Source organism: Eschscholzia californica, unplaced genomic scaffold, assembly GCF_041429995.1.
Source record: "Eschscholzia californica isolate CP2 unplaced genomic scaffold, dmEscCali1.0.p SCAF_1, whole genome shotgun sequence".
NCBI lineage: Eukaryota > Viridiplantae > Streptophyta > Magnoliopsida > Ranunculales > Papaveraceae > Eschscholzia > Eschscholzia californica.
In genome coordinates this window covers 9,198,696-9,208,272 of record NW_028238198.1, presented here as the reverse complement: position 1 = coordinate 9,208,272, position 9,577 = coordinate 9,198,696, and the positions used below count along the sequence as shown (strand labels likewise).

Here is a 9,577-nt window from a genome sequence, read left to right as displayed (position 1 = left end):
TATGCATACCAATCTTCCTAACGGCTAGTTATAGTTTTTTTGCTTCAACATTTAAGGGCCTCACGTAATTAGAAATTGTGTTTTCCCCAATAGCTTATAAAGGCATCAGACTTCTTTAAAATACTTTCAATCGTTTATAAAGACAATGTGTTTTGTTTTCCCACTATCCGCTCACCTTACCCACTCTCCCAAAGCCACAATACAATTTCATATCGTGCCAGCCGTGCCACGAAATGTGCCGACACAATAGGCCATGGCACAAGACTTGTTATTTTTTTATAGATCTTTTAGATTTTAGATATTGTTTTAGAATTTTAGATTTAGTGCTAGTAGTTAACTAACATAAGCTATAACTTGATTTATAATGTCTAACATTAATTTATAGATCTTGACGGACTTCCTTTCTTTTATGGGCTATAGAAGTTGGTTTGATCAACATATTCTAAATTACACTTGTAACAGATGACATTCAAACTGCACCATAGAGTTCTCAAATAGTATGTTGAAGTAAAGAACAAAATACCTCTGAAGATAAATTATCATTAATTATAAAAACTCATTGTCCTAAGTTCTTAAACAATAGAACAGTTGTTTTTCCTGCTAAATCATAAACACTCCATCAAGAATTACCTTGGAGAATACAACCGCCCCTCTGTCGATTTTCTTCGGCTAAACCAGCTGCTTGTTTGGTGCTGTATAACCAAGGAGAAAATTATCATATGATATCTCAATTCAAACATGTGGTGCTTCCTGCTCACATCTCTTTTTTCAGTTATGTGAAGTCTTGATGAATGTAGGGTTTTGCTAGAAGAAACTCTTGCAGACAAAGGTATGATGAGTACAGAGATGGAACTTAGACCCGAACGTGCCATCTCAAAGTTATCAGCACCAAGTACGATAACACACAAGAGCTGTTACTTGAATGAAATATGGATGATCGAAAAAAAAATACCTTACCCATCCTCCCATGTGTCATACAGGACTTGTTCTTGATTTTGTAGATCACTATTCAATCTCATTTCTTCTGAAATTTCATTCAACATTGAATATACTTCTGACATTTTTGGATGAGTTTTATCATGCGCAATGAACTTATGGAGAACTCTGTCAACCTCAACAGAACTAAACCCTGGGGATTTCTTAACTCCTCTCTTCTCCATTTCTGCTCTCATGCTCCTAGCTTCTTTCCATCTTCTACCAACTGCATAAACATTTGACAAACCAATATATCTACCATCGTGGTCGGGTTCCAACTCTATGAGCTTCTTCCCCACAATTTCCCCAAGGTCTAGTCTCCGATGAGTCTTACACCCACTAAGTAATGCACCCAACATTGATGCAGTTGGTTCAACCGGCATTTTGTTTAAGAATTCGAATGCTTCGTCTAAGTAACCTGCACGACTTAAAACATCAACCATACATGCATAATGTTCAAGCATTGGCATCATTCCATGCTTACTAATAGAATCGAAGAAACCCCAAGCTTCTTTTACTAATCCTCCATGAGCACAAGCACTCAATAAACACAAATAAGTGATCTCATCCGGAGTAACCCGAGATAAAGTTTGCATCTCTTGAAATAATTCAAGTGATTCCGTTATTTGCCCATGACTTGCAAGCCCCCCAATCATCGAATTCCATATTAAAACATCGGTTCGATCGATTGAAACCCCCCGAAAAACAATCAAAGCATCACGGATTGATCCACATTTCGCATACATGTCCACTAGAGAAGTTTGTAATACTAAAGTCAATGGCAACCCATTGTCTTTTACATATTTGTGCATAGTTCTTCCTTTCTCAAGTGCTCCGAGATGTGCACAAGCACACAAAACACTCACCATTGTTACATCATTTGCCTTTGGTCCTTCAACTCTCATCTTCTCAAAGACTTGAAGAGCTTCTCTGTAATTAGCACTTTTGACATACCCATCAATCAAAGAGCTCCAAGAAACAACATCTCGCTCTTCCATCAAATCAAATACATTTCGGGCAGAAACTAAATCCCCACATTTTGCATACCCATCAATTATTGAATTCCAAGATACCAAATTTCTATTAGGCATTTCATCAAACACTTTCTTAGCACAAAGTTTATCCCCACAGGAAAAATACATATGAATCAAAGAATTCTGAACAAATCGATCTAATTCAAACCCAGTTTTAGTAATACAACTATGAATAGATAACCCAAGCTTAATCGAAGATAAACGAGAACAAGCTTTAACTATAAATGGAAAAGTTAGATGATCTGGTAATACACCAACATGTAACATTTCATTGAACACAGAGATTGAACAATTAGGGTTTTTACTTTTTGAGTAACCTCTTATGATGGTATTCCAATTGAAAATTGAAGGGCTTAAGAGGTTTTGGAAGAATTTGTAAGAGTAATCAATGTCACTGAAAGTAGATATTGATGTTAGAGAGAGAATTCTTGATGAGAAAGAATGATCTTCTCTGAAACCTAAAGAGATGATTAAAGCATGAATTTGCTTTAAATGGAACATTGATTTGCAATGATCCAAGAATGAGGGTAAAGAGTGGATAAGTTCATTTTGATTTTTAGGTGCTAGTGATGAAAACTTCACCATTTACAGGTGAAGTAAGAAGACAACTGCATAAACTGATTTTTGAACTGTGAAGGTGGGTGCTTTGGGGCATAGAGTTTCGGTTGCGAGCCATAAATACTTTTGCTCAATCTAGTTTTGTCCCAAAATTGACTATAGGGCAACCTAATTAAATTCCAAGAATCAATATGTTTGGCTTTGCCCTCATTCATGTGTGAGGACCACTTCCGACCACCACCACTACTATTTCTGATCTCTACCACACATTCGACAACTACCATCACTTTCGAGTACAACTATTTTCGACCACTACTACCAACAACGATTTTTCTTTTTCAAACTCTCGCTCACTCTTCTGACAAAGGTATCTTTAACTGAAATCTTTTTTTTCTTTTTCAGTAGTCAGCGTGTCTCGAACCCTTGACCTCTAAGGTGGAAAAATAAACCTCTTATCACTCCAACCAAGGGTTGTTAGCACCTTTCACTGGAATCCCTCTGTCTTGTCATTTTCTGTATGAGAATGGGGATTAATCCCCCTCCATATGCGAATGGGGATCTTACACAGACGAAGGTAACTTTTCATGACCAAAACAGTAAGAGAGAAAGAGAGAAAAAGAGAGAAATGGTGGTAGTCAGAGATTGTGGTGAAGACCAAAAATTAAGGTATAAAAACTAACGTGTTGATTTTTGGAAGTTAAGACTAGTTGTCGTCTAGTCAATTTGAGCCAAACTGTCCACCACCCTTTGGTGTAGTGGTTGGCCACCCCCTCTTAAGCCCATGAGTTTGTGGGATCGAGTCTCAGTGGTAGTAGTTTGTCATCAAGATTTATTCTATGTAATTTAAGCACTACATAAAAGTAGAGGTAGAAGTAGATGGGATTTCAGACTCTCTAGAATGGTCCGAAGGGTCTTTATACGGCCTTTAGGGTCCAAGATGTCTTAACTGGCGGTTATAATGTTTATCCAAATTCATGATGTATTGCATATTGTAATCATGATGTATCAAACTATCAATGCCATTGAAATGTAATGACTCTTGCAGTCTAATATCAAAAAAAAAATTGACCAAACTGCATTGATCGTGTTTCTGCCCTCCACCCAAAAAACGGTATCCCCAAATCACCTACCCTAGGTAAATTTTGCGTACCAAATCAAAGAAAACTATTTGAATTATTGGTTCTGGTTATTTGTAGCTCTCATTTTCACACTTCAGTTACATCCTTATACAACTGATACTGAAAATTCATTTTGAAGTGCTAGATTCTTTTCGATATTTACTCAGAGAAGAAAACAAAATTAAATGGTTGTCGTAGATTCTATACTGGAGGTAATTTAACCACTCACAGCTTACATAGAAGTTATGATCCTGCAACTAGTCAGAACTTTAACCATTAGACCAGCCATCACTAATTCTCAGTTAACACATGAAATGATAAAAGTTATCTATGACGTTGAAGGTTCTTCTTTCGAAGTTAGTAGTGTTTTTATCGGAAAGTGTCTAATTTTGCGAGATTGTTTTATATAGTACTATCACCTGGGGAAATACAACAACACGAAAAATCAGAACAAATCACAGATAAAATGGTGTTAGATGATTAACACTAATCCTCCCTAATAACCATGAAAAAATGGCTTCTGAAATCCAGGGATTAATAAAATTATCCACAACTTTGAAGAGAAAGGTTCAAAGCTAACAACAAATTAGACTCAATTCCTATTGATGTACAAGGATCAACAATGGAGGGAAAAAGAAATATGATACCATCCGAACACTAATCTTGGGGTTCTTTGTTTTCAAGCTCAAATGTTTGAAGTCAGCGTCTATGAAAGCATTGAAAGATTGAAACCAGTGTTGCAGGACATTGACCGTGGCGAGTTAGGGTTCTGTCACAACTGGATGAATCATGTTGGAGACTGAATAATACTCCATGAGCAAAACCTCCATGAACCATCTAACTGTCTTTTTAGAACATACCGTATTCTGTACGAGCTGCAAAAGGACATAGTTAAAACGTAAGACCGCTTATAATCAAATGAAAATACATCAAAGTTTTTACTGAATTTCTGGTTATGTAAATATTATCTAGGGTAGGCAACTCTGATAATCCGAGTGCTATTTGTTGACAGAAAACTCAAGGGCAAAAAGAAAACTGTGACTAGTAGGGATTACTTATATGTTTCTAATCATTTAGAACCGCTATGAGACCCAACTATATTGTGGATTTGTTGGAAATTAAAAATACTTGCACAAACAAAGAAGAATAAAGAAGATATTTAACTTGAATTGAATACTTGACTTGATTTGATTTTGATGAAAATAAACTACAAAGACTGGTCTATTTATAGACCCAAATTCTACCCACTAACTAAGACCACTAGTAACATGATTCCACTAGCTCATCCATTAACCCACTAACTAGTACATTAACCCCACTAATTAGTACATTAATCCCACTAAAATTAACTCTCTAATTACTTAACTACTAACACTAATTCACCTCATCTAACACTAATTTAATGAATAAATAAATAAATACCTTTTGAGTTTATAATTTTAACACTCTCCCTTAAACTCAAACACTATAACAACCATCATAATCTTCGACTTGAAAAATCAATGGACCTTCAATGACTTAATAAAAAATATTAGTCATTTAATCATCAACTTAAAACTTCATATCAATCTGGCTTTTCATCATACCCTTTCACAACTAATTTGTTTACTTCATCATCTGGTTTGTACTTGGTTTTGAATGACCATTTCAATCCAATTGACTTCTTTTCTGCTGGAAAATAATTTAGCTCCCAAGTATCACTTTTCTCAATTGGATAAATTTCGTCGTCCATAGTAGAAATACACCCTACATTTTCTACTGCTTCTTTAACAGTGATAGGTTTGGTGTGATTACAATCTGCAAAAGATACAACACTTGAAAAATCTTCGTTAGACCCATTATTATCATTGCTTACAACGTAGTCATCGGACCTTGACAAAACTTGAATGTAAGTTGAACTGGGACATAATTCTAGATTTGAATTATCATCAATATTCAGAGAAATAGGTGTAATCTCAATTACTTGAGATTCTGAAGTTACTGTCTCATCATCAGTATCAATTTTTATTTGATGATCTTTAACCGGACAGTCCCAAACTCCATCTTCATCACTTTCTACCGAATAATCATCTAAATCTTCATCTGAATCTTCATTTAAATTTTCATCCGAATCTTCATCCGAATCGTAATCCATTCTGCAAGCTAATAAAAGAATTTCTCCCTCTTCTACATCATCTTCAGCAAAGTTAGCATGCTCTGAATATTTCTTGGAAACTCTACATTCTGACTTATAATGACCTAATTTTTTGCAACGAAAACATCTAACTTTAGATTTGTCATACCTTCCAAATTTTTTTGGTTCTTTACCATGACTCTCTTCACCATTAAAACCACCTTTTTCAAGCAGAGTCACTTTGCTTTGAAAAGCTTGTTCAATAGACCCTGCAGCAGCTCTCTGGTTTATTCTATGTTCATGAGAACATAATGAACTCATTAAACCTTCAACTGACATAGTTGAGAGGTCTTTTCCTTCCTCAATTGCAGCAACAACATAGTCAAAACGACATGTTAATGATCTCATGATTTTCTCAATAACACGAAGATCAGTTAAATGTTCACCATTAACCCGCAATTGATTAACAATAGATTGAACTCTAGAAAAATAATCAGAAATATTTTCAGAGTTAATCATATTAAGAGATTCAAATTCACCTCGTAAAGTCTGCAACCTTACATTTTTTACCTTCTCATCACCCTTGTAGGATCTTTGCAACAAGACCCACACTTCTTTAGCTGTTTCAGCTCTTGAGATTTTCTCGAAGACAATCTCATCAACAGCTTGATAGAGAAAGAACAATGCCTTCTTATCGTTCTTTCTGTTCTCTCTCAAACTATCTTTTTGGACCTGAGAGAGAGCTTCATGTGCTGCCTGATCAACTGGCTCTACATACCCAAATTCGACAACCTCCCAAATTTCCTGGAAGCCAAATAATGCTTTCATTTGGATACACCATTGATCAAAAATTTTCCCACAAAATCGCGGAAGCTGAGGTTGGATTGATCCATTCATTTTGTAATTCGGTTAGTAATCACAAAATAATTCTAGCTCGGATACCAAATGTTGGAAATTAAAAATACTTGCACAAACAAAGAAGAATAAAGAAGATATTTAACTTGAAATGAATACTTGACTTGATTTGATTTGATTTTGATAAAAATAAACTACAAAGACTGGTCTATTTATAGACCCAAATTCTACCCACTAACTAAGACCACTAGTAACATGATTCCACTAGCTCATCCATTAACCCACTAACTAGTACATTAACCCCACTAATTAGTACATTAATCCCACTAAAATTAACTCTCTAATTACTTAACTACTAACACTAATCCACCTCATCTAACACTAATTTAATGAATAAATAAATAAATACCTTTTGAGTTTATAATTTTAACAGGATTTTCTTGAAACGTGGTGTCTGTGGGTCAACAAATTCACGTTCCTGGCAAGAAGGTCTAATTGAGGATGGCTAGTACATAGCTTGGTTAGTAGCTAATTAACAAACCCACGATAATATTTTTTAGTGAGCTACTGTTAATAAGTTTGTTGATGTATGGTTACCTATAATAACTAGGGTTCTTGGGTTGAGACTCGTCAACAAGCTCTGCTGCTTCCTCCAGGAGAGTCTCAATTTCGGCCATCTCGACACCATTTCCATCTGATAATATTTCAGCTTGCAGGATAGACAGCTTTAGCAGCACAAATCTCCAAAAACACGAATTTGTTTCTGCTGACTCGGCTAAAGTTTGCCACTACAAGAAGCCAACAACCATGCAGTAAAAAAGTCAGTTCATGAACTTGGAGAGAGAAGTAGTACGACAGTGATACTGTTATCGAAATCCAAAATACGGATCTCTATGCTCCATCTAGTTTCGGTTGCGGGCCATAAATACTTTGGCTCAATCTAGTTTTGTCCCAAAATTAAACCAAAATACGGATCTCTATGCTCCATCCCTCCCAAAAACGCATCTCCAACAGCCTCCCTCTCTCTCTCATATTCACTCTCTTTATAAATCTCATTTATCCTTCAATTTCTCTCTCTAAAATACCACATTATTATTTTGGGACTTTAACTTCATCTGATTTTCTCTCTCTCTCTCTCTCTCTATATTAGATTTCCTCCTCAACCAAAAACTCTTGTTCTCCCTCCAAACTTGATGAACACATTGTAGTGAAGGTGGGGGAAGAAGGAAGGAGATGAGAGTGAGTTTTAATTTTTTTTTTTTTTTGAGATTTCGACAGGATGTACGTTTGTCGTTACAAGGCATTGATGCATCATAGAGATGCAATAAGCACGATAACCGCCTAATTTAAACTGAGAGTGAAAGAGACCTAAAGTCTGACAAATTATTACATTATTTATAGCCTAAATTACATAGGATAAATCTTGATGGCAACTGCTTCCACCAAGACTCGATCCCACGACCTCATGGGCTTAAGAGGGGTGTCCAACTGTTACACCAAAGGGTGGTGGACTGAGTGAGTGTTAATTGTCTTTAATGGTTTTGGAAAGAAAATAAATGGACGGAAAGTTAATGAACAAATAACTCCAAAGAAAGAAAACGCGTTATTGAATTGGAAAGAATTGATAGGACTCATTATATTCCGACTAAAGTGATAAAGTCTAGCAAGAGTTTTTCTATTGCCAACAAAGTAATTGAAATAAAAACGTCTTATTAGTTTGGAAATATCATTTTCTTAAATGTCGTTTTTATAATTAAGACCCATTGTTTGTAAGTATGTGTTTGTTTCTGGACACTCTTATAAAGTCATGTTGGAGTTTCCAAAAAATTGTGGTTTGTCCGTCTTGGGTATTTTTCTTTTGAATTGTTCAGAGTGGGCTTCGAACTCTTAACTTCTAGGTAGAAGATTATACCTCTTATACTCCAATTAATGGGTGTTGGAAAAAAAAAGATAATATTATTGTTACTATTTTATTTACATTTTGTTATTTTTGTATAAGGATCAACTAAATACGTAGTAAAGATAATTAACATATAAAAGGATTTTGACGATATATATATTATTTAGAAGTTGTATAGTTATAAAGATATTATATTACGAGAGTTTCTATACGAGCTATCCAACAATATTATAATTTTTTTTCTTAAAAATAGTTGAAATAAACTAGAAATAGTAAGAATATTAGGAAGGTGCAATAAAATTTTGGGAAGATATCGTAAAATTTCAAATTAGAAATAGATTAACTTATTGAGTATTTTATATTTAGATTTTAGAGGTATGTTTTTTCAATTTTGTGATGTTTAATTATCAATCTAGTAATAAGTTTATTTAGATATTGCTTCTCGAAATAAGTTTTTTTCATTTTTGTGATGGGTAAGAAACTAAAAAATGTAAGATTGTATCACCAATTTATTTAAGGGGACTTTGGCCAAAACTCCCTAAGAAATTTGCTAAAAAAGATTCGTCAAAGTTTTTTAGGCTTCACCTCCCTGGTGGCAATTATATAATTTTCTATTTCAGTGAAAAGACCAACCTAACCCTAGTCTAAGAAAATATCTTGCAAACACCTTGCACTGCCTTGCAAAGCCTTGCAAACACCTTGCAGAGCCTTGCAAACACCTTGGATAACCTTGCACTGCATTGTAAAGCCTTGCAAATACTTCGCAGAGCCTTGCGAACACCTAACATGACTTTTGCAAACACCTTGCATAATCTTGCAGAGCCTTGCAAACTTTGCAAACACCTTGCAGAGCCTTGCAAACACCTTGCATGGTTTTTATAAACACCTTGCATGATTTTTACAAACACGTTGGATAGCCTTCCAAACACCTTGCACTGCCTTGCAACAAACACCTTGCAGAGCCTTGCAAACACTTTGCAGAGCCTTGCGAACACCTTGCATGACTTTTGCAAACACCTTGCAC

At 35.2% G+C, this 9,577-nt stretch overlaps 1 protein-coding gene and 1 pseudogene across 3 annotated transcripts in view; both read right to left on the bottom strand.

Moving 5' to 3' along the window:
• Positions 1-354: 354 nt before the first annotated feature.
• LOC147563902 (pentatricopeptide repeat-containing protein At5g08305 pseudogene) lies at positions 355-2,739 on the bottom strand (annotated as a pseudogene). The gene has a single exon (XR_015225591.1). The product of XR_015225591.1 is annotated as a pentatricopeptide repeat-containing protein At5g08305 pseudogene (transcript).
• A 1,406-nt stretch (positions 2,740-4,145) lies between these two features.
• The window catches only part of PARC6 (plastid division protein), a 92,379-nt gene continuing 86,947 nt past the window's right edge, over positions 4,146-9,577 (bottom strand). Inside the window, exons 11-12 of one of the 2 annotated variants that reach the window (XM_086641607.1) lie at positions 7,251-7,441; positions 4,146-4,560 (exon numbers count right to left, since the gene is read on the bottom strand). In XM_086641607.1, the coding sequence (XP_086497733.1) occupies positions 4,473-4,560; positions 7,251-7,441 (279 nt within the window). In that variant the 3' untranslated portion in view covers positions 4,146-4,472. The remainder of the gene's footprint in view (positions 4,561-7,250; positions 7,442-9,577) is intronic. The other variant, XM_086641600.1, reaches the window with a different exon arrangement.